Genomic DNA, 26,117 nt, shown 5'->3' with positions numbered 1-26,117 from the left:
AGGGATTCCTGCCCACAGTAGTAGATATAATGGTCATCTGAGTTAAATTCACCCATTCCAGTCCATTTTTAGTTTGCTGATTCCTAGAATGTCGATGTTCACTCTTGCCATCTCCTGTTTGACCACTTCCAATTTGCCCTGATTCATGGACCTAACATTCCAGGTTCCTATGCAATATTGTTCTTTACAGCATCAGGCTTCACTTCCATCACCAGTCACATCCACAACTGGGCATTGTTTTTGCTTTGGCTCCATTCCTTCATTCTTTTTGGAGGTATTTCTCCACTGATCTCCAGTAGCATATTGGGCACCTACCGACCTGGGGAGTTCATCCTTCAGTGTCATATTTTTTTTGCCTCTTCATACTGTTCATGACAAGGCAAGAATACTGAAGTGGTTTGTGATTCCCTTCTCCAGTGGACCATGGTTTGTCAGAACTATCCACCATGACCCGTCTGTCTTGGGTGGCTCTACACAGCATGGCCCATCATTTCATTGAGTTAGACAAGGCTGTGGTCTGTGTGATCAGTTTGATCAGTTCTATTATTATTCAGTTCAATTTCAGTTCAGTCGCTCAGTCGTGTCCGACTCTTTGTGGCCCCATGAATCGCAGCACGCCAGGCCTCCCTGTCCATCACCAACTCCCGGAGTTCACTCAGACTCACGTCCATTGAGTCAGTGATGCCATCCAGCCATCTCATCCTCTGTCGTCCCCTTCTCCTCCTGCCCCCAATCCCTCCCAGCATCAGTCTTTTCCAATGAGTCAACTCTTCACATGAGGTGGCCAAAGTACTGGAGTTTCAGCTTCAGCATCATTCCTTCCAAAGAACACCCAGGACTGATCTCCTTCAGAATGGACTGGTTGGATCTCCTTGCAGTCCAAGGGACTCTCAAGAGTCTTCTCCAACACCACAGTTCAAAAGCATCAATTCTTATTACACTGTGATATATAATGAAATAATTAAACAGCTCACCATAATGCAGAATCAGTGGCCGCCCTGAGCTTGTTTCCTGAGCTCTGGTGGTAAATACAGATGAAGCTTCGCTCACTCACCCTCCACTCACCTCTTGCTGTGCAGCCTGGTTCCTAACAGGCCATGGACTGGTACTGGTTCATGGTTCAGAGTTTGGGGACCATTGGCATAGGACAATCCCTGTCTGTCTCTGGGTGGGTAGCCCTTTCCGTGTAGGCTAATGACAGCCAGGGCATCATCAGCTCCGTCACACCAGTGCTCTCAGTCATGGTGAGGGGGGAGTCCAGGACAGTGTTCTCAGAGTGCCCTCGGGTGGGCTCACCTGCCTCCTGTATCCCTGCGGGTCTTCCTCTTGGGGCTGGGCCCCTCTCCACTTTTCTTCTGTCCAGCTCTCACCAGCCTCTCAGCAAGCAGCAGCAGTCCTGGCGCCCTCTCCAGTGTTCCCCATCCTCTAGGTTCACAGGCATCTTCTCAGGGCGTTTTGTCTGAATCCCTGCACTGATCTGACCGCGCCCGAGGAGAGGCCTGGCTGTCCCTGCTCACCCTCTATTTAGCGCGTGCTCCTAAAGGGTCAGTGCCCTGGATACCGTGTTCTTTCTGCTCTCAGAATGCTGAAAAGCTGGGTTTCTCTGACTGGGAAATGGGTCATCACAGTTCCTATTGCATTTTTCCATCAGAACTTTTGAAATTGTGTTTATACTTTGACTAAATTATCTTTTTTCTACCATTTATAAAGACACTACGTATAGAACCTACTCTATAGTAATCACTTGAATAAAAGTGCACTTATCCTCCTAAGTTAGTGTTTCTCAAACTGAATTCTGTATCCTTTTTTAAAATTAAAAAAATTTTAATTTCTTTTTATTTACTTATTTGTCTGTGCCGGGTCTTAGTAGAGGCACGTGAGATCTTTGATCTTTGTTGTGGCATTCGAACTCTTAGTTGCACAATGTGGGACCTTTCTTCCTGACCAGAGATGGAACCCTAGCTCCCTGCATAGGGAGCATGGAATATTATCCTCTGGACCATCAGGGAAGTCCCCTAAATTATGTATTCTTAATCATTTTTTTAAAAAGAGATCTATGCAAAGAGTTGACTCATTGGAAAAGATCCTGATGCTGGGAGAGACTGGGGACAGGAGGAGAAGGGGATGACAGAGGATGAGATGGCTGGATGGCATCACCGACTCGATGCACATGAGTTTGGGTGAACTCCGGGAGTTGGTGATGGACAGGGAGGCCTGGCGTGCTGCGATTCATGGGGTTGCAAAGAATCGGACACGACTGAGCGACTGAACTGAGCTGATGGTGGTACTCATTTCAGAAGTACTGTTTGTCAAATATTTGGGGTTCCCCTCCTCCTCCCCCAGCCCATTACAGGGGTGGGATTGTGGTGATTGGCCTGCATGATCGATCCCTCTCCTTGAATCTGCCAAGGACTGGTCAGCATTTACTTGCTGAAGAAGGACCCTCAGGAACTTCCTCTTTTCTGCACAGGTCCAGGCAGTGGCTGCTAGAACAGCCTGGATTGAAGAGTGAGAACCTTATGACAAGGTCGCAATCCCATATTCCTCAATGAAGAGTAGCCTGTGCTCACTGCAACTAGAGAAAGCCTGCATATAGGAACAAAGACCCAGCATAACAAAAAATGAATAAATAAATAATACAAAAACTAAATGATGCATCTGCTTATTAACTGGTACTCAGAAAACTGGCTCAGGGTTGAGACCAATAAAGGTGGATCCCTACTTCACAGAGGCAGTGGGGCTACAGGGCAGATGAACTCAAGTCTGAATGTGGCAGTTAGAGCCGTAAGCTTATAGGAGAATGTCTGTGGCCTTTGGGTGCAGAAGGTTTCTTAAACAAAACCCAGAAAACAATCAATAAGCAAAAATATGCTGATATGACTGTGTCAAAACATTTAAGGATTTAAGAATTTTTGCTCAATGGAAAAAAAAAAAAACAGGCAAAGTTAATGGGTAACTAAAACAGTGAGGGAAAGATACTTGCAATGTCTAAAACAAACAACAGGGTAAAATTGAGGAAAGAAAGGTGATCCTATAAATTGAAGGGGACAGTCCAATCCATTAAGTCTAAACATCCCAGAAAACTCAATATACATGGGCCAGGATACGGCGAGGCTGCCCACAGAGGGGAAACACAAATAGCAAAGCACAAAGTGAGCTGAGCCTCACCGGTAACCAGAGACGTGCAACCTAAAACACTCCGGAGGCTGGCCAGAGTGAGAAAATAGGAGAGTACCAGATGTGTGTGGGGGACACTCAGTGGGTACACTCAGAAAGCAAGCTGGCGTTACTGGACTCCTGGGCAAACGTCCAGACAAAACTATAATTCAAAAGGATACATGCACCCCCATCTTAACTGCAGCACTGTTGACAACAGCCAAGATCATGGGGAGAATCTAAATGTTCATGGACAGACGAAAGGATAAAACAGATGTGGCACATACACACAGCAGACTACTGAGCCAAAAAAGAGATTGAGAAAAATGCCATTTGCAGCAACACGGATGGCCTTAGAGACTGTGACACTGAGTGAAGTGAGTCAGAGAGAGAGAGACAACTGTATCATCACTCACACGCAGAAGCTTGAAAAGTGGTACACAGGAACTTATTCACAAACAGACACAGATCCACAGATTTAGAGACCTAATGAAATATTTTCACTGCGATGATCATAATCGACTTGAACTTCAGAGGCTGGTTGTTTTTAGACACCCGAGTGTACCATGTAGTTTACAGAACTGTGGGAAGAAATGCTTCATGAACTGGAGCCCATGCTTCACTCCGTGGTCATCAAAGTCTGTTCCCCACTAATTTTAGATCAGCCTGTATAAACACAGCGTGTTCACGGTTATGAATCACAGAGTGGATACTTGAATTGTCTTTAGTGAAATTTGTCCATGCCAGGCTTCAGAGGGAAGAATTTAAGCCTGGAAACTCTACTAGTGATCAACATACACAGCAAATACTCAATCTCTATTGTATTTGGTGGCATAGAAATAATCATGTTGAGCATTCGTCCAATAAACCTTTTTCAGTCTCAAGATCTAAACTGTTAGTGGTGTGTGGGCCCTGACACATAAACAGGAAAGAAAACAAGGATTCGCCTTTGAGAAATGGTGCAACAACTGTACACCAACCAAGTTGTTCAACCCTTACAACTGCACAAGTGTGACTTGTGCTTAATGTCAGTGAAAGAGCAGAATATAGAAAAGCGGGTCTATTTTATTGAATCAAAAAAGTGAATGAATCTTGGAAGCTTTTTTTTTTTAATCAAGAATATTGTTTATCAAGTTTCTGTGGAGTGAGGGCTTTCCTGAGAACTGCATACAACTTGAACTCTGAGAGCTCAGGAAACGATTGTTCAACAAATGGAAACTAATGCTATTTCTGCTTCCTGATCAGTGACTCCCATCCTAATTGAGTATGAGAACTCCTGGTTAATGTCAAAGAATTTAATGGTTGCCCAAATGATAGGAAAGTGAAAAAGTGTCAGTTGCTCAGTCATGTCCAACTCTTTGAGACCCCATTGACTATAGCCTGCCAGACTCCTCTGTCCATGGAATTCTCTAGGCAAGAATACTGGAGTAGGTTGCCATTTCCTTCTCGAGGGGCTCTTCCTGACCCAGGGATCAAACCTGTGTCTCTTGCATTGCAAGAAGATTATTTACCATCTGAGCCACCAGAGAAGCAACTGTGGTTTTACTTCTGTTCACTGAGAATTCAACATAACACAGATTTACTGTGAATTTAATAATGCCTTTCAATTCATTAGTCAGTATCCATCACAACAGCTTCTGTTTTCATCCGAGAAAATAGTACATATTTATACAAGATGTACTCTGCATATAAGTTAAATAAACAGGGTTACAATGTATAGCCTTGACATACTCCTTTCCCAATTTGGAACCAGTCCATTGTTCCATGTCTGGTTCTAACTGCTGCTTCCTGACCTGCATACAGATTTCTCAGGAGGCAGGTAAGGTGGTCTGGTATTCTCATTTCTTGAAGAATTTTCCAGTTTATTGTGATTCACACAGTCAAAGGCTTTAGCATAGTCAATGAAGCATAAGTAGATGTTGTATAACTTATATGCAGAGTACATCATGTGAAATGTTGGACTGATGAAGCACAAACTGGAATCAAGATCGCCGGGAAAAATATCAATAACCTCAGACATGCTGATGACACCACCCTTATGGTGGAAAGCAAAGAGGAACTAATGAGCCTCTTGACGAAAGTGAAAGAGGAGAGTGAAAAAACTGCCTTAAAAGTCAACATTCGAAAAACTAAGATCATTGTATCCGGTCCCATCACTTCATGGCAAATAGATGGGGAAACAACGGAAACAGTGAGAGACTTTATTTTCTTGGGCTCCAAAATCACTTCAGATGGTAACTCCAGCCATGAAATTAAAAGATACTTGCTCCCTAGAAGGAAAGCTATGACAAACCTAGACAGCATATTAAAAAGCAGAGACATTACTTTACCAACAAAGGTCGAACTAATCAAAGCTATGGTTTTTCCAGTAGTCATGAATGAATGTGAGAGTTGGACCATAAAGAAAGCTGAGCACTGAAGAATTGATGCTTTCCATTTGTAGTGTTAGAGAAGTACCTCTTGAAAGTCTCTTGGACAGCAAGGAGATCAAACCAGACAATCCTAAGGGAAATCAACACTGAATATTCATTGGAAGGACTGATGCTGAAGCTGAACCTCCAATACTTTGGCCACCTGATGCAAAGAGCTGACTCATTGGAAAAGACTCTAATGCTAGGAAAGATTGAAGGCAGGAGGAGAAGGGGATGACAGAGGATTAGATGGTTGGATGGCATCACTGACTTGATGGACATGAGTTTGAGCAAGCTCCGGAAGCTGGTGATGGACAGAGAAGACGTGTGCTGCAGTCCATGAGGTCACAAAGAGTCGGACACAACTGAGCCACTGAATTGAACTGATCCAAGATGTATTCATTCCTTTTACAGACAAGACTTGGTTGTAAAGGATTTTTGGACTTTGGCAGTAACTTGATGGTTCCCAAGAATCAGTGGCCCACTGGGCAGACTGCCACAGAATTCTTCCATTAGCTCTGGGCTGAGATCACATCTGCTGGGAGGCAGGAGTGTGTTAGCAAGACTGCTCCTCTCTAGTCACCCTCCATGCTCAGTCCTCTGTTGTTGTTCAGTCGTTAAGTTGTGTCTGACTCTTTGCAACCCCATGAACTGCAGCACGCCAGGCTTCCCTGACCTTCACCATCTGGAGTTTTCTCAAACCCATGTTCCTTGAGTCAGTGATGCCATCCAACCATCTCATCCCCTGTCATCCCCTTTTCCTCCTGCCTTCAATCTTTCCCAGTACCAGGGTCTTTTCTAATGAGTCAGCTCTTCACATCAGGTGGCCAAAGTATTAGAGCTTCAGCTTCAGCATCAGTCCTTCCAATGAATATTCAGTGTTAATTTCCTTTAGGATTGTCTGGTTTAATCTCCTTGCTGTCCAAGAGACTGTCAAGAGTCTTCTCCAGCACAATTCAAAAGTATCAGTTCTTCGGTGCTCAGCCTTCTTTATGGTCCAACTGTCACATCTATACATGACTACTGAAAAAATCATAGCTTTGACTAGACAGACCTTTGTTGGCAAAGTGACAACTCTGCTTTTTAATACACTGTCTAGAATAGTCACTGATTTTCTTCCAAGTAGCAAATATATTCCTAGGGATGGTAACAAAGATCTACTCTTCTAGCATAAAAGTGTCCTTGGTTCAAGCCATTTCCACCAACATTCCCTAAGTTCTTTTCCTGGGAAGGATATAAGAACATCTTCACTCTTCAAGGAGAAGGAAATGGCACCCCACTCCAGTACTCTTGCCTGGAAAATCCCATGGATGGAGGAGCCTGGAAGACTGCAGTCCATGGGGTCGCTGAGGGTCGGACACAACTGAGCGACTTCACTTTCACTTTTCACTTTCATGCATTGAAGAAGGAAACGGCAACCCACTCCAGTGTTCTTGCCTGGAGAATCCCAGGGATGGGGCATCCTGGTGGGCTGCCGTTTCTGGGGTCGCACAGAGTCAGACACGACTGAAGTGACTCAGCATCACTCTTTAAAGCTTCCTTTATTCAGCCACCTTAAGAAACATACATCCATTATTTGGAGAAGGAAGGCTTGCTCTCAATCAGGTCCTCTTTTTGTACATGAAATTATACTTCCTTTCCTCCAAAAGCACCAGATTCAGAGAAAAATGAAGACAGCAGAGATCCATATTATTTGTTCTAAACCAAGAAATATAGCCATCTCCAGATTGCATGGGCTTTGTCCCTTCTGTATCTGTATCCACATGAAGAAGCATTGCTATGCCAACACAATCTGGATGTTCTTCATCCAGCCGCCTGTTTTTGTTGATGGTGTTGTTGTTCAGTCACTACGTTGTGTCCAACTCTTTGTGACCCCAAGGACCACAGCATGCCAGGCTCCTCTGTCCTCCACTGTCTTCCAGAGTGTGCTCAAACTCATGTCTTTGAGTCAGTGATACCATCCAACCATCTCAGTGTTTTGCCTTCAGTCTTTCCCAGCATTAAGAGTCTTTTCCACTGAGTTGGCTCTTCCCATCACGTGGCCAAAGTAGATGGATATTAATTTTTATTTTCTCCAGGGAAGGGAAGATTTAGCCCCTAAAAACCTAGCACCTGATACCTTTTATACCATCCACCTGAAGGGGATCTCTAGGGATTGAAACAAGTGGCTCCCAGTGTGTTTCCTCCCTCAGGATTTAGCACAATATTCTCATGGTTATCTACATCAAAGAAGCATGTCTGTGCACACCAACAACCTGTGTGCACCAACAATCAACTGAGCCCTGGAGAATTTAAATGATTTCACTCAGACTGCATCGCTCTTCTTAGGATTAGTTCTTGAAGAAAGGCAGTTTTCCTAGTGGGTTGAAGAACTGTCATGGCAACAGCAGCTCTGGTTTAAGGGTTAGCGCCCAGAAATTCCTGCCGGGGAGTGGGTGTACAGGGTTCTGGAAGCCGTGCCCATCGCGGCCTCCACAGCAAAGAACACTCTCACAAAGAACTAGGATTTTCTCATTTATTCCCAGTAGGGAAGCACAGGAATTTGGATTGCAGAGACTGATTTTGCCAGAAACATAGCAGGGGGCCAGATGGCACAGGAACAAAACACTTGAGAAAGCTGCCGTCTCCCTCTCTCACACACAGATGCGGGATTTCAGAGACCGCAGTAGACGACCGCTCTCCCGGCAAGTGTTCAAAAAGCAGGAACAGATGCACACTCACTCTGTTCGATCAGAGAGAGAAAGACCCAGAATGAAAGTAATTGAATCAGGCATTTTCACAATTCTCACAAAAAAGAGCAAGCAATACGAACAGAATAAAAGAAGCCTGTGTGGCTTATTCATTTCGTTTTGTATTTGAATTAATTTTGTTTGTGATGCCACCAGGGCCTGAGCTACGCCAGGAAAAGGCAAATGCTTCTCTGTGTTACCACAGGGGTGCTGGGGCTGGAAGACAAGGACTATGGTTTCCAAGGGCAAGGATCAGCTTTGGAGAAGGAGAAAGGGAGGGCTCCCTGGTTCCCAGATTACATAACTAATGAATGAGGAGCTGACAGGACTCTGTCACAGTGATGTAAAGCTTGGAACTCTCCCTCTACTGTTGTAATCTGCGTCATTTTGCCTGGAGAGTTTGCTGGTATTTCAGCTTTAGGGAGAGTGGACCAGCTGAACACAAGTGCTTTGGTTCTGTGTCTGGATCTAGAACGTTCCTCCCGGTGGAGAGGCCAGTGGCTGGAAGGGGACACTTGGGTCTCTGGCATTGCTGTCCTGTGTGGGACCCACCTGGAACAGGTGCTCAGCCACTGCCATCTCTAGAAAGAGCAGGGGGGCCAGTGATCAAGAGGGCTGGCGTCTGACTCCCTGACAATGGATGGATGAGTAAAGACACAAGCAGCGATCCTACTTTCAAAAGAAAGTAAACGGGGGCCAGGGCCTCAGTGGAACAAGCTACAGTTCAAGTCCAGATGAAGAACTAGAGAAGAAACCGGGGACTGAGTTGTACACATGAAATATGTACCGCGTTCTGCATGTCAACCAGTAAGGTGTGTGTGAAGGGATATCACTTCATGTCGGACCTTCAGATCAAGGCTGGAAAAGTTAGTTGTTTAAAAGGAAACTAGGGATTGAGGAAGAAAGAGAAAGCCCGTAGGCACCTGGCGGAAAGGGGGTGCCCCGCAGCTTGCATCTGACACCGGGAAATCCTAGGTCCCATTCTCTAGACAGGCCAGGCATCCCATGACTTCTTGTAGGCATCAGGGTCCATGGTGGGCTGGGAGAGATGGTGAAGCCAGAAACTGAAGACCTTTGGCATCCACCTTTGGGCACAGCTGGGAAGGTGAAGACCAGCCTAGTAACAGGGTGACCAACTCACCCTGTTTGCTTGAGACTGTCTCTGAGTTTAGCTTTGAAACTTCAGTTTCCTATAGATCTCCCAATCCTGGACACTCAAGGACAATTGAGCACCCTATTGGTCACCATCTGAGTCCATTAGTTGTCCTGGCTCCTGCAGATCTCATTACTTGTTAGAAAGACGTCCTCAGATGCTGGGACTGACTGATGTCACTGTATGTACATATATATTGATATATATTTGTATTTTTATCTGGGTATCTTCCCGCGTGGCACAGTGGTAAAGAATCTGCCTGCTAATGCAGGAGATGCAAGAGATGTGGGCTTGATCCCTGACTCGAGAAGATCCCCTGGAGAGGGAAACGGCAACCCACTCCAGTATTCTTGCCTGGGAAATCCCATGAACAGAGGAGCCTGGTGGGCTACAGTCCATAGGGTTGCACACAGTTGGACATGACCGAACAACTAAGCGCACACACACGTATTTATATTTATATGACACTGATGCTGAGTGCTTTTCTCTCACAGTTCTGATGTACATCATACTTCTCACGCCTTCAGAGCAAGAAGCATACAGCCAGGTTATTTCATGAGGGCCTCTGGCAGGTGAGTGTCAGGGAGGGGAGAGGCCTGTCTCCTACGATTCCTCACACAAAACACTGCTCTCCAGGAAGGTGCCCTGAAAATCTGCCTTGCGCGCTCCAGGGCGGAAATCTCATTCATCAAAGGATATGTGACTTGGATTTCTCGTTCAATTAAAGCCATGGGATGCTCTGGAACATTCTCCCTAGAGATCTGTACCAATTAATGAGAGTCCTCAGACCTGGAAGATTTTTAGGTCCAGTTTCCTTTAGTGGAAGAAATTTACTGTTTCATCACTCAACTTGGGAAAGGAACTCACTCTGGACTCAACAGTCCTTCGGTGCTGCGTTTATGGCTTTTTAAGGATTGCAACAAATACTTTCCCCATGCTATGTAATATCTTCTTATTTTCAAAACATTAAAGACACGGGAATGAATTAGAACAATCCATTCAAATATACACCATTTATAGAACTCAGGCTATTTTCAAAGATATGTTTAAGTAAGGGCATGGTTAAATTAATTCTCAGCGTCAAAGGTGCATTTTATCTTTGGTATATGAAGTGTTTTGACATTTTTTATGCATTCAAGAATATTCTAAATTAAAGCTAACATGGTAGTATCATATTACAGTAATCACTTTTTTCTCTTTCTTATTTTTTAAACTATGGAAGTATAACACATTTATAGGAGACTTAGAAAATACTGAACAAGGTTATAGAACAAAGTTACCTATAGCTCCACTATATATGAGTACAGTAATCATTTTAATGTGTCATGTTAAGGACATGCTGGTAGAATGAAATCATTTATTCTGTATGAAGTCAAAGAGCTCACATGGTCTTCTTGACAGCTGGAATCATGGTATGGTTCCTCTTTTGGAAAAACCAAAATTACATTTATAAAAAACCCCCTTTGAAAGGAAATGTCACAAACAGATGTTCCCAAAGCTGGAAAGTCCCTCTCTGCAGTAATATTGATGCTTCTGTGATGGTTCATTAAAATGTAGGCTACATGGCAGCTATTAAGTGTTGGAAGTCTCTCTGGTAACCAAGGTAATTGAAAAACTAGCCTGACCCTTTCTAATGAGGTTTTAATAAATTCCATTTTGGAAATATATCAGAGTGGGATTGTTTACACCGATGATGGTCCCCTTGTGGTCAGAAAGCTCAAGTACCAGTTCTTAAAGCTACCCAAACATGTCACCATAGGAACTGCCCATGAGTGTGTTTCTGCATGGATGAGCATCAGTGTAACATCTGATACTTACATTTCAACAAGCTGTGATTAGCTATGAGCAATGAACTATATGCTGCTGCTGCTGCTGCTAAGTCGCTTCAGTCGTGTCCGATTCTGTGCGACCCCATAGATGGCAGCCCACCAGGCTCCCCCGTCCCTAGGATACTCCAGGCAAGAACACTGGAGTGGGTTCCCATTTCCTTCTCCAATGCAAGAAAGTAAAAAGTGAAAGTGAAGTCACTCAGTCATGTACAACTCTTAGCGACCCCATGGACTGCAGCCTACCAGGCTCCTCTGTCCATGGGATTTTCCAGGCAAGAGTACTGGAGTGGGGTTGTTGTTTCCTCCATTGCCTTCTCCGAATGAACTATATAGGCACATCATAAAAATAAGGACATTACAATCAAGCCTTACAGGTTTTTGAGTCAATAGAGGCATGACTATATTGCCAACAAATGTGGACATATTCAGTTCTGTAGTATTAGCTCTTTGTTAACTAGAGTTGTAACCTATTATTTTCTATGAGCATAGCCCATTAAGAAACAAGAGGAGGAGGAGGGGGGAAGAGAGGGATCTTTAGGAAAAGGATTTTTTTTTTAAATCCTTTAAAAAAAATGAAACCAAAACTGCTGCCAGTGTTACTACTGATGTCATTGTATAATCCAGGTCAGTAGGTGACAATGGCTATTTCATCAGGGTATCCATTGACTACTGATAGATGATGCTGTGCAACAAGCATCATGATATAAAACGATAAGCATTCATTGAGCTCACTCATCTGTGGGCTGCCTGGGAGATTGCTGATCCCGGTTTCGGGAGACTTCACTAGAGCAGCTTTCCTCCAAATGTCCCTTAGTCTTCTGCATGCTCAGAAGGAGAGCCTGGAATGTTCTTCTCACAGTGATGGCTGAAGCCCAGAGACAAAGCCCAAGCACGCAAGCATGTTTCCTGACTCTACCACATCACATCTGGTCACCTATCATTGACAAAGCAATCTGAATGACCAATCCCCAAAATCGAAGGGCAGGCTATACACCCCACCCATCTGAGACCAAAGCAGGTTACATTGCTGTGACCACCATCAATGGAGCCAGGAAGTACTTCCATTCCCTGGAAATGAGGGGGAAGATGTTACTATGTCAAACAGCAATCTAATCTACTACAATCCAGTGTCATCTAGATAGCCAAAAATTGTGTTGGATCACCAAACTCCACTCTGGCAGTTGAACCAGTACTGTTATGATCAGCTACATTAGTTAGCTTTGACGGCAGAAACAAACACCCTCAAATCTCTGTAGCATACTGAGACACACTTAGCCGACAACAGTTTTTACTGAGGAAACAATGATTTCTTGGCCACATTCCATATCTAGGCCCTAGGTCAGCTGTTCCACCCTGTAGCTCTTCTCATTCTGGACCCACGCTGAAGGAACAGCTCCAGTTTGGGATGTCCTGATCTTGCAGCAGATGGAAAGAGCAAGAGAGAGGTCAGAAACTCACGATGTCTTTACAGATTCTGCTCTGAACTTGTCCCCTACCACTTCAGCTTCTCAGGCCTATGAGAAGTGATGAATAGGCTAGGGTTGGGAGGTGGCTGAAGCTCTTGTGATGACAGGAAGGTACAGCTGCTAGCTTTGCATTCCAGAAGATTCTTTCTAATGCATTCTAGCTTCACTGCAGCCTAGAATGTCTGCCCCTAGGATGAGGCAGGACTTGGGCAGGTCTTGGAGGATAGGGTCATTTACTCGGTAATAACTTCTTCCAAAAGTCAGGATTTATCGAAGAAGAGAGGTTCTGTGAAAAGTGGGCATGGGTGCCTCGATGGCATTATACCCATGGAGCAGGGATACCAGCTAAAGCAATGAAATGTTTCTGAAGGTGTGAAGTGATTATGTGAACATAAGGTTTCAAGGTGACCCTAACATTGACATGGACAACAATCATTTGAGTCACCAAAATGTGAGTAACTGACAGCATTCTCTCCCACTCAGAAAATATAATGGGATCCTGCTTTGATGGTGGTATTGGAGTTCAAATCAAATGTCTGCACTATTATCCAGTATTTTTGAGTAATGAAAGAGACATTTTGTGTATTACCAAGCTTTGTGGAAACATTAAGATCTCTGAAATTAAAAAAAAAAAAGATGGTTTGGCCTATAATTTGACTGATCAGCTATAGTAAGGTATTTTAAACTGAAATGCAAAATTCCTTTTCTTTTTAAAGATAATACTTTGCCTTCTGGCTTATGTTGTAAAATTTTTAATGGTTGGAGATGGACAGGATCAGTTTGAAGACATTTGTTTAAAAAATTGAAGCCCCCTTTGACAAGCAGGTGATTATAAGCATGAGACTGGAGCTTACAAGACAAGCTTGGAAAATCTCATGATGCTAACGAGCAAGGAAGCATTCAGAAACTACTGAAGGTGTGGCAGACAGACTCAGGAACCAAGGAAGATGAACCTTATCTGTCCAAAGACAGGGACGATTTGAGCATCAATAAGAATAATAACAAAAACAAAAGACCGAACATACACAGTATGTATAAATCCAGGAGGTCATAAGCAGGCTTAAAAAACCCATAATCCACAATGTATTGATTACTTTTTGAGAATGTAGGCAACCAATGTGAAAAGAACAAGGGACTTCCCTGGTGATCCAGTGGTTAAGAATCTGCCTTCCAAGGCAGTGGTCTTGGGTTCAGTCTCTGGTCTGTAAACTAAGATCTCAACCCTAGCATTCTCCACCCCCAAAGCTGCTAGAAAAACAAGAGTGAACCTACAGATTAAAAAGACCAGAGAGGCTTATCAACCAAAATGATCAGTAACTAGGATCCTAAGCCTACACTGGTAGTCAGGATGCTGGAGTCAATTCCCCAGAGAAACTGAAGTTTAATTCAAATCTGACTTTTAAATGGAAATCATCTAACTGCAAAAACCAGAGTTCCAGTGTCTTGGAAGTCACCAAACCCACAGTTCATGATCTTTCACAATCAAAACCATGTAGCGGGTTTAAGTATCTCCCTGCTGAAATGATTGCTAGCCTGCTCATGAACTCAAAGCGAGTCAGTGAGCATTGGGCTGGACACTCATAGGACATGGAAGAGCAGCTGTTCTCGTGAACCATCCCAGGGCCTCTCAGAAAGACTCATGTAACACGTGATGTGGCTGGTTAATGCGGCATCCTTTCATAAGCCATGAGGACATACTATTTTTCTATAGTCTTAAAACCTTGCTTTAGACCTTACGCTCTGGGACAACATGCGCAATGCCTTCATTGTACTCATTGCATGAATAGCAAAAATACTCATTTGGCCACTAAAACTGAGCACAAAGTACCATACATTTGATTCAGCTGTGAAGCCCGACAGCTTGCATGACCACTACAAGCTGAGAGGCAGTGGGATGACTTTTCCCCTAAAAGCATAGCTGAAATGTACTCAAACAATGACAAGCATCGACTTGTCTTCATGGTCAACAGACATGTTTTCTCTTTACCATTTATTTTATGATCTGTAAACCTCAAGGTGAGTGTCTCAGGTGGCTCAGTGGTAGAGAACCCACCTGCCCATGCAGGAGACACAAGGTGGATCCCTGGGTCAGGAAGATCCCCTGGAGAAGGAAATGGCAACCACTCCCGTATTATTGCTTGGAAAATCCCATGGACAGAGGAGCCTGGTGGGTTACAGTCCAAAAGGTCTCAAAGAGTCTGACATGACTGAGCAGCTAAACAACAAACCTCAAGGTATTGGGTTGGCCAGCAAGTTCATTGGGGTTTGTAAGGTGAACTTTTTGGCCAATCCAATTCATCACGAATCTGCTTTCAACAGTGACAACTGGTCCGTTGAAACCTTTGTAAACACAGAGCTCACTGCTTGCCACTTAAGTACGAGTGAAAGAAGGCAGAGATCCAAATATACCTGACCAGGCTCTAGGGAGCTACGAAGCTAAGGAGTTGACAATAAAACCCACAAAACCCATTTTTATCAGAACTTTTCTAACTAAACAAACTGAATGCTGCAAAAGAAAACAACATTAGCAATATTAATATTAAAAATTCTTCTTAAATATCCTCTTATAGTAATCCTTCTGTTATTCTGCATCCACTGAGTCTTTGCCTCTAAAGCAAAATCCTTTTTTTAGATGCTACTCTCTAATTATTCAGGCATTGTTTCAAATATATGTATGTATATATATATATATATATATCAACAGCATATTGAGAATCTTCCAAGAATGAGCTTTTAATACATCACCTCTCTTTTCTCTCCATGCAGTGATACAGAGGGATCCAAAATGCCTTTGCTGAGGGAAGGGATGATGGAAAGATGGAAAGGAAGATGGGAGGGAGGGCAGACTGCCTAGCATCTATAAGTTTAAAGGCTGAAACATTACATCTTTGTCCAAGCTCTGCTTGACATAGATAATATTTGCAAGACTAAATTTAAAAACAAAACTTTAGACTAAAATTGAATGTTAAGAAAAGATTTATAGTTTGTGCAATTAAGGTGAATGAATGGTTAATTACTATGAGATCTAGTAATTTGGTACAACTATTAACATATGGACTAAATGACCAGTTCACTTCAGCTATAACACTATAATTACTCTGCAATTACTTCTATGATTCCTCCCAAGGTTTTCTTTTTTTAAGTCAAATTATTAATGATTAGTCAGATGTTTTATGATACGTGCGTGAGAAATTAATTCATGCACTTTAACAAGACTTGTTACTAGTAATATGTAAAATTACCTCTGAGTAATTTGGCGAGAGGTATTTCCCATTGCATTTGGCAATGCTCCTCAGAATTTTTAAGGCTTTATCTCCTTTCTTCCGAGTAATCAGCCAGCGGGGAGATTCAGGAACAACCCTAATGAGAAGAAGTCTTTCTTGAGTTACACTTGTGAATTTCAAAAGTTTATGACTTGAGTTTCATTCAAAATGGATCTTATAATTAGATACATACTTAGAAGATTCTGAGAGCTTAGAATTAGCTCTCTGAAACGTAAATTACCTTTGCAAGCTTATAGTGGAAGGAAAAAATGCTCACTGGACAACTGAATCATTGCTCATGACAAAATAAATCAATATTACATTGCTCTTGCAAGAAAGCTATATTAGAATACACGTCCTCAATTACATAGAAGAAAAGAATTGGGATTTAATGAGCATTTAGGAAAAGGTTGAGAACCTGATTTATGTAAACTGATTTGCTCATACACTAAAATTAAATTAGAGGAATAATTAAAATATTAAAATAACAAGAATCAAATGCCTACACCTATAATTTTCTGATAATTTAATTTTCTGAGGCTCTTAACATTTTCTCATTCCCCTGAGAACTCCTGAGTAACATTAGTTTGCTTAGTAAAATATACAGAGAAGCAATCTTTTTCACTGCATTTCAACTGCATGTTGAAATACTGGCAGGTACAGTCTGTTGCCTCGTGGTTTTCCTAAAAATGCTACAAAATAACAAAACATAATTAATACTCTACTTTAAATGTATTTCGGAATTTTATAATTTAATAAAAAGAATTAGTCAAAAATCAATCAATAAATAACCTCTGAAAATTCTCTAGAAGTTCTCAAAGCCCATTTCTGGAGATGTTAGACGTCTCCGTAATCTCCTTCATGTCCATGTTTGCTTAGAAGCATTCATTCTAAGTGTCTGTTGAGTAAGAATAAATTTGATAATGACCAAAATCAAATTACCAGTAATAAAGGAGGAAGAGAAAGTTGGGCAGTGTGATGGCTAGCTGGATCCCCTGCCAATTGGGGATAAAGTAGGCGATTCCAGGAAGAATTATGATTCCAAGGGTGAAGAACATTTGAATCACTATTCCCACAATCCTTCTTTGCTTTGAACCTACTATTTCAGTCACTGAAGGAAAATAAACACAGAGGTTAGGGAAGCTCAATATCAGTTCTAAAACAAAGAAAGAGACAAAGACATTACACCTGTTACACCCGTCCGTCAGTATCACCAGGATACTGTGCGGTGTTCACTGTGCTCCCAAGCCCTCTGGTCAAATCCAGTGCATGCTCAGTCACTCGGTCTTGTCTGACTCTTTGCACCCCCATGGACTGTAGCCCACCAGGCTCCTCGGTGCATGGGATTTCCCAGGCAAGAGTACTGAAGGGGGTTGCCATATCCTTCTCCAGGGGATCTTCCCAATCCAGGGACTGAATCCGCGTCTCCTGCAGCTCCTGCTTTGCATATGGAATCTATTGGTTTCTATCTGCCCCTAATTCCATTCTGATCATCCTGGGGTATGCTCCCTTACTGCTGTCCTAAGAGCACAACTAGGAAAATTCACTGAGACTGAGGTTTCCTTAAAAACGCTTCATAGAAGTTACCCTGCCTATGCCGGTCATCAACCATTAGGGCCCAGCTCTCTCTCTTCTTCCCCACCCACGAAAAAGATCCAAAAGATCCCCAAAGTGGGCACCCCAAAGAGGGATCGTCTGGCAGTAACAGAAGAGAGTGGAAGCCCACAGGTCTGGAGTGATAATCCAAGAAAAGGCTTCACGTTTCCCTGGTCACAAATCCACTGTGACTCTGAGAAGGTGCCCATCCCAGACACGACTGGAAAGAGAACAGCCAGGACCTTCTCCAGTAACAGGAGCAAGGAGCAAAGAGAAGTTTTTCTTCAGAAGCCCATCTTTCTGGGTATAGAAGATAGCAAAGGTTTACAAATGAAGCTCTCGTGTTCAGGTCGTATCTCCTGTGTGGTAAAAAGTGCTCCACTTGTGTGGAAGGAATAGAATCAAAGGAATAATATTTGAGAGCACAGCAATGTTAGCTCACACTGTGTCATAGAAATATATGGAAAATGCTTTTAAAATGTTTCAAGAAACTAAAATTAATCTCTGAGAAAGCAAAGCAAGGACTTCCCTGGTGGTCCAGTGGTTAAGAATCTGCCTGCCAATACAGGGGACACCGGTTCAATCCCTGATCTGGAAAGATCCCCCACGCCATGGATCAATTAAGTCCAGGTGCCACAGCTTCTGAGCCTGCGCCCTGCAACCCACGAGCTGTAACTACTGAGTCCATGTGCTGCGATGACTGAAGCCCAAGCTCCCTGGAGCCCACGCTCCACAACCAGAGAAGCCGCCGTGAACAGAAGCTGTGCACCGCAACTCGAGAGCGGCCCACGCACAGCAACGCGAACCCAGTGCAGCCAAAACTAAATGAGAAAAAGAAAGAAGAAAGCAAAGCGAGAAAGCATGCAACAACAGTATGACTAGAAAGTGCTAGAAAGTGGTTCACCCCAGTTTTTTGTGATATTTCATATTTGGTTTTCACATATGTACATAATATATACCAAATACAATGGTGGGAATTTTAATTTCTAAAGACTCGACGGCTTGTCTCTCACCCTCCTATGTGGCAGGAGTAACCACTGCAGTAGGAGTGAAGCGGCATCAGACTTGCCGGAGGAAGGCTGAGCAGCCGCACTTCTCACCCCCAAACCCTGATTCTCAAACACACCAGGAGACGAAGCCAGGTCTTACCGATCACGTAGCAGGTCATCCATGTCCCCTTTCCGAACACGCCTTGTAGGAAGCGGAAGATCACAAACACGGGGAAATTGGGAGCAAACGCCACCACGACACCAGTGACGCCAACACCGAAACACGATAGCAAGTAAATGACTATTCGGCCGTACCTTTTTGAGAATCAAAGAGGAAGAGATTACCTTAAACGTTTTTTTCAACACGATGAGAAGACTATCATTGTAAGTGTTGTTAAAAGAACTTCAAGTGCAGAACTTTTGTCTCCTAGAAGTTCCTGATCACTATGTCAAGGATTATGGAAAGTGCTACGTTTTGCTTTATAGCAAAACTTGGGCAAATAAAAACATATGCCTCTGAAGTGACATTATGAAATTTAAAGCACAGGATGCATCCTTTGGGACTGCAGTTTCCAAAAGAGATAAGCTTCTCCATCTCTTCATGCCCTCATCCACAACATTTTCTCCCACACGATCTCCCTGGTGGCAGCTTGGACACTTCCTCGCATCTCTGTGGGTGGGGTCAGAAGGAGAGGCACAGAAAGAAGCGGAAATGGTCATGGCGGCCAAGAGGCCTGGCCTTCCATCTTGGCTCAACCATACACCAGTCATGCAACTCGGGGTGAATTTCCTGAGAAATTTCCATCAAATTCACACAGTTTCTTGCTTCACAGTGGAGACAAAAGTGGTCTCAGTTTACTACTTTTGAATGAATTTACTTTAATTCATTCTCTGCCTTTCCTACCGTCCTCCTGCAGACATGTTGTTATTTAGTTGATAAGTTGTGTCTGACTCTTTTGTGACGCTGCGGGTGGTAGCCCTCCAGGCTCTTCCGTCCATGGGATTTCCCAGGAAAGAATACTGCAGGGCAGAAGGGGGGGCAGGGAAAAGGAAGACAGAGTCCTTCGTGTTGAATATCCAGGTATCTGCCATTAATGTATGCATTGGCTTTTCATTTAAGCCACAGCATTTTCAAACCTTGGATTAGAAATGCCCTGGATATATAATAATATTTCCATAAATATAAGAGGTACCTATGATGGGCCAGGAGTTTGGATGTATGCTTGCTCAGTCACTAAGTCATGTCTGACTCTTTGAAACTCCATGGACTGTAGCCCGCCAGGCCCCTCTGTCCATGGGATTTCCCAGGCAAGAATACTGGAGTGGGTTGCCTCCTCCAGGGGATCTTCTTGAACAGGGATCAAACCTGCATCTCTTGCATTGGCAGGCAGATTCTTGATCACTGAGCCACCTGGGAAGCCCCTTACAGATAGGTGACCTACTCCATTGTTTCTTGTCCTTTCCTTCAAGACTGTGAGATTGAAGGAGTTGAAAGACGGTCAGCCCTTAGGCGGGGCAAAGGAATATGCACGACTCTGTCTTCCTCCCCAGAGCACCAGGTCATCTCCAAGGTCAGGAGCCCAGCCCCTCCTGGAATACAAGTAGGAAAAGCCCACCTCCCCCCAGTAGCTGATTTACTGTAGTTTGAAGATACCTTTACTGACTGTAAAAGAGAAACACGCAGAAGCAAAACCTAATGTTTAAATTAGAAAGAGAAACAACAAAATGAAAGAAATACATATTGAAATCCTAAAAAGCAAACCCAAATGGCAGCCACCTAGGGGAGAGAGTGATGTGGGGGATGAGAGGGGATTAAGGAAGAAAAGATGACTCGAAAAGGCTGGAAGCAGGAAGTAGGAAAGACACAGATAAGAGAGGGGGAACAGCACCAGACCCCCAGAGGATTAGGGAGACATCTCATGTTGAGGAGGGCTGGGGAACAGCTCAAGAAAAAGAAGATGAAGGAGCAGAAACCAAAGGTTCTACCCATTTTGAAGTCTTGGTCTGGTCAAACAACGACCAATTGCCTACAGGATTTGGGGCATTTTGTTGGAATTCGCTAATTAATTGCTGTTGGCAGCTCTGTAAGAGACCCTCCTGAGCTGGGGTGACCATTTTTAAATTGAATGAAACAAATTTGTAAGGGGCTGACTTTATGACTAAATCAATCAAACCACAACTAGGGAGTTACTGAAGTGCATGGAATTATCTCCAGAGCGTCCAGACAAGCCAGCCCTCGGCCCAGACACAAAGTCACTGCCTTGCTGGTCTGTGTTCGCTCTCAGACGTGTTCAGACCCAAGCAGAGCAGCCCCAGTGGGTTGTACAGTTCAAGGGATAAGCAGATGCAGTTTAAGAAGAAGGAAAGAATTAGTCCAACCAAACAGGTGTTCAGCATCAAGAGTGGGGGCATGAAGACTCTTTTCCAAATGTAGAAAGCATAGCTTCCTAATAGTTAACGTGAAACATCTTCCTCTACACAGGTATACACCATCTTCTAGACGTGAAGTGGCTGTCTTACCCATGCCTACCTGTCCGCTGCATAGCCCAAGGTGAACGCCCCGGCCAGGAAGCCCAGGTTCAGGATGGCTTGTGTGAGATCCAGCATCCAAGCGTTGACACACACGAGGTCAAACTGGGGAGACAAAGAAAACCCATGAGAGATCCGTGGCAATGCTCCTCCTCAAGACACCTGATCTTTTGTATCCTTAAACATTTTTGCTCACATGCTCCTTAAATAAAAGTGTATCTTAAGTGTATCACATAGATGCTTTTACAGCGATATGTGTCTTCTTTATCAGTTTCACTATCTGCCATCAATGTAATTTTCAGTACACTGTAAATGCTGACATTTTAAAATCATTCTCCCAACAGTACCCAGTACAGTACTGTAGCCATGTGACACCTACCATCATCCAGCGAAAACAAGTTCTGCAATAGTCTAAAATTTGACCCCAATCTTTCTCCTCTTTGAATTCTTAGTGTCATTCACACATGGATATATCCTAATATTTTATATAGAAAATATTGTGTTATGTATACAAATTGACAATTAACTTTTGTCCTGAGATAATGTTTCTAAAGATTAGAATCTTTTCTGATGGGGTTACATTCTAGTTACTTTTAGAACATGATATAAACATGTAAGATAAGATGAATCTTGAAAAACAAGTCCTATCAGGAGTAAAGTTTTGTTGGAAATGCACCTCCCCGTTTCTAGAATAAGGTTAAGAAAGCTCGGGGTTTTCCAGCTAGCTCATGAAATCTGTGGTTGAAGGTTGTTTATTACTAGAATGAGTTAGGGCTCAACATCAATTCTATTCCTGATTTTTCATTTTAAAAATTTATATGCCAAGAAAACTTATCTGTATAAATAAATTAATGGGAATGGAGAGAGTTTTGTTACAGGATTGTTACCCGATTCTTATTGCTTCTTTCTCAATGCCAAGATTCACAGAACAATCCATCAATAAAATCATTTCTAACTTTTCTGTTAGCCAACTTGCCATTTAAGACTCCCAGTCTTGCTGTCAGAAAAGAAATGGAAACCACCAGGCTTATAAAAAGGTGTTCAATCAAATCATTCAGGTCATTTGCTTTCTTTCCTAGTTACTTCCTTACCAGTATTCCAAATTGCCCCACTGTTTCCCCACAGGTTTTAAAACCCCAGGTCAGTACATCATAGTAAGATGGGAGAGAGGTAGGAGTCCTTTTGCAAAGGGGAAGGACATTAAGAAAAGACCTTTATCCTCATCAGCGACATATCCTCAGACATTCATTTTGGACATGTGTGAGCTGAGGCTCTGAAAGCTGATTCCTTTTGAAGAATCCAGACCCCCCACCGCATGACCATCTCTTCACACCTGAGGCAAATGGCATGCTTGCCCCAACATGAAGAGCACTGCTCTAGACGGCAGTGCGACACAAAAATTAATGTTATTGGGATAAGAATTATGAGTGGTCTTATAGATACATATTCATAAGCAAACTGCAATATTTACTTATAGAACCTGAGTTCTTGTCTTGGTCCCATAGCTAATGTATGACCTGTTGACTAATACAGCTGGAAAAAAAGACACTGGAAGCTGATTTGTAGCTTGCGCTCCTCCAACACCTGAAATATAGAACAAAGCATAGTAGATGTTCAATATGTGGTCCAGGTGGCATCATAGTGCTTTAGAAACTAAGTTATCTTAGCACTTTAACCACTTAAACTGGTTAAGTGTGGCTGGAAAAAAAGAAGCTGGAAAAAAGAAGACTCGGGGCAGTAGTAGGTGGCCCACTTCATAGAGCTACTGAAAAGATTTATGGAGACCAAAGAAGTAAGATTCTCATGTCTGACTCTTTGCAACCCCATGGGCTATAGCCCGCCAGGCTCCTCTGTCCCTGGAATTCTCCAGACAAGAATACTGCAGTGGAGTGCCATTCCTTTTTCCAGGGGATCTTCCCAACCCAGGGATTGAGCCCGGGTCTCCTGCATTGCAGGTGGATTCTTTACCTTCTGAGGCACCAGGGAGGCCCCCAGAGAAGTAAGAAAATACACATATAGGCGTAGAAGTTGTAACTTAAAGGGATTTATCGTTAATATAGGTGCCGGTTTTTCAAGGCACAACAATTTCATTTTAAGTAAACTTGCAGGTGATTATTCATCTGAAATAATTTCTCATTGGAATTAAGCATGTAAAGAATGCAATTAGAATTAAAGTATGTAAAATCTCAGAAATCAAACAGGAGATTTAACTGCCAGAGAAAACATTCTGACTCAGAAAATATGCTGATATCAGCCAATGTCAAATATAAACTCCCAAACAGTAGAAGCTGATTCCTCCAGCTGAGCTTCAGACACCTGGATTAGCCATATATATAGGAATGTTTCTCCAGTACAACCCAGCGGGGCCCAGCAAGAGTAAGCCTTTTAATGAACATATTTAGCTCCTTTTGAATTGTGTGAATTAAGATGCCCCTAAATACTTTTTAAATACACAAAAAGTATTCTTTAATATAAAATTGATGACATTTTTAACTCTCCCATAAGAGGAGCTACCAAAAAAAATGTTTTTTCCATATTTCCAATGACAATAAAATTAATTTAAATGTTTAAGTGGTTAATGTGCTATGATAACTTATTTTCTAAAGCACTATGATACCATCTGGATCACATATGGAGCATCTTCTATGCTTTGCTCTGTATTACAGATGTTCAGTTCAGTTCAGTCGCTCAGTCGTGTCCGACTCTTTGTGACCCCGGGACTGCAGCATGCCAGGCTTCCCCGTCCATCACCAACTCCCAGAGCTTGCTCAGACTCGTGTCCATGGAGTTGATGATCCGACCATCGCATCCTCTGTTGCTACTGCTGCTGCTAAATCACTTCAGTCGTGTCCAAAACTCTGTGTGACCCCATAGACGGCAGCCCACCAGGTTCCGACGTCCCTGGGATTCTCCAGGCAAGAACACTCTGTTGGGGGAGTGCAACTACCATTCTCAGAGCCCTGGGCCAGCAGGGCCAGGTTAGGTTCTGCCAGTAGGGGGCGCTGGGCAGGATGAGAAGGAGGAGGGAGGCAGCGGTGGCGGCAGCACTGGCTCCAGCTGTAGCAACGACCACAAGCAGTACTAGATCCCCGGGAGGAGGGCATGCAACCCACTGCAGCATTCTTGCCTGGAGACTCCCATAGACAGAGGAGCCTGGTGGGCTACAGTCCATGGGGTCGCAAAGAGTCAGACACAGCTGCGTGACTGCACGCCCAGTGCTTCTAACCACTCCCCGGCTCCATGGGGGCGAAGGGACAGGACCCCCAGGCTCTGAGATGCTGTGGAGCAGGGCAGGGGGTCTGCAGGAGCTGTCTCTTCCTTATTTTTCTGGCTTTTCCAAAACAGCGAAAATCTACATCTTTTTTTTTTTTTTTTTCCAACCCTTCCTGCTTTATATACGTGATCTCTCTCTGTCTCTATTTTTTTTATGACTGGGAGCCTGCTATCTTTCAAAAGCATGTGTGTGTGTGTATTAGTCGCTCAGTCGTGGCCAACTCTTTGGGACCCCATGGACCGCAGACCACCAGGCTTCTCTGTCCATGAGATTTTCCAGACAAGGATACTGGAGTGGGTTGCCATGTCCTTCTCCAGGGGATCTTCCCAACCCAGGGATCGAACCCGGGTCTCCTGCATTGCAGGCAGATTCTTTAACAACTGAGCTACAGGGGAAGCTCTCCAAAAACATAAAGTAAATTAATTTAAACAAATTACATACCTGGAAAGAAATGCATGTGCGTGAGAGTGTGCGCGTACACACACACACACATGCACACACTCACTCAGGTTTCCAGCACTGGGAACCGACACTGCAGTCACAAGACTGAAGGGCTTGGTATTGACTCTTGCTCACACAGTTGGGAGGCAAACCCCTGCCTCCTGGGGAGTGTGTGTCATAATCAGTTCTGAGCTCGCTGTCTGCTGCCCAAACAGCTCTGGGTCTGAGATGTTTTTGTGTCTAAAGAGAGGTTGGCAGGCACTGACGCCAATGAATGTTATAGGCTAAGGACTTTTTCCTGAAAAAAAAGTACTAAAATTTTGTTGTAGTTTCCAGGGAGACCTAAAACCCATCTCTTGTCAGAACTACCTGAATCAAAGACACAAACATTTATGTCTGTCCTAAGGCAATCTACCAAGAACAAGTGAAGCATCTCCTTTTTTATAAGTGTACACATTTAAAATTATTTTTACTGCGAAGTCGCTTCAGTCGTATCCGACTCTGTGCGACCCCAGAGACGGCAGCCCACCAGGATGCCCCGTCCCTGGGATTCTCCAGGCAAGAACACTGGAGTGGGTTGCCATTTCCTTCTCCAATGCATGAAAGTGAAAAGTGAAAGGGAAGTCGCTCAGTTGTGTCCGACCTTAGCAACCCCATGGACTGCAGCCCTCCAGACTTCTCCATCCATGGGATTTTCCAGGCAAAAGTACTGGAGTGGGGTGCCATTGCCTTCTCCGAAAATTATTTTTAAATGCTCATAAATCCATTGTACCCATCCTGTTAATTTTCCTTTAAAGTAACTTTTATTTAAATTTCAACTCGTCTCTACACAAGGAAAATTACTCCACTTGGCACAAGCAGAAAGCCAATCAGATAAGGATTCAAGCAACTGTTTATGGAATTCTGGAAGGATCTCATCATTTCATTTGCAGAAAGCACAACTCTAGCCTAATTAGATCATTTCAAAGGGCTTCCAACCAAGTGCTTTTCTTAGCTTTTCCTAGATGTTAAAATCCAAACAGACATTATGTCAACTTGAGTTGTAATGATAAAATGCTGAATCAGGTCATCGTCAGATACATGCTCAAGTTTTGATGTCTAAATTATTCTTAGAACCAGGGCAACAGAATATCTTCAATACACAAAGGTCAAAGGGAGGAAGTAAGGTGAAAATATTGAAAGGATGCAAAAAGCAGGAGTTCAGGAGGGGGCTTGCCAGCTCCTGAAGCCATAGGGAGTGACCCCTGCCTCTTTCCTAGTGCGCGAGGAGTGCCCTTCTCC

General features: G+C 43.4%; 1 protein-coding gene across 1 annotated transcript in view; it reads right to left on the bottom strand.

The window, feature by feature from the left end:
• SLC22A3 (solute carrier family 22 (organic cation transporter), member 3) overlaps positions 1–26,117 on the bottom strand; it is a 71,682-nt gene that overhangs the window by 37,986 nt on the left and 7,579 nt on the right. The window contains exons 2-5 of the mRNA XM_010840899.1: positions 21,123–21,226; positions 18,753–18,907; positions 16,950–17,118; positions 15,987–16,104 (exon numbers count right to left, since the gene is read on the bottom strand). Of these exons, the coding sequence (XP_010839201.1) occupies positions 15,987–16,104; positions 16,950–17,118; positions 18,753–18,907; positions 21,123–21,199 (519 nt within the window). The 5' untranslated portion in view covers positions 21,200–21,226. The remainder of the gene's footprint in view (positions 1–15,986; positions 16,105–16,949; positions 17,119–18,752; positions 18,908–21,122; positions 21,227–26,117) is intronic.

This window comes from Bison bison, unplaced genomic scaffold (assembly GCF_000754665.1).
Source record: "Bison bison bison isolate TAMUID 2011002044 unplaced genomic scaffold, Bison_UMD1.0 scf7180017864148, whole genome shotgun sequence".
NCBI lineage: Eukaryota > Metazoa > Chordata > Mammalia > Artiodactyla > Bovidae > Bison > Bison bison.
This window is presented reverse-complemented; position numbering and strand designations above follow the sequence as displayed.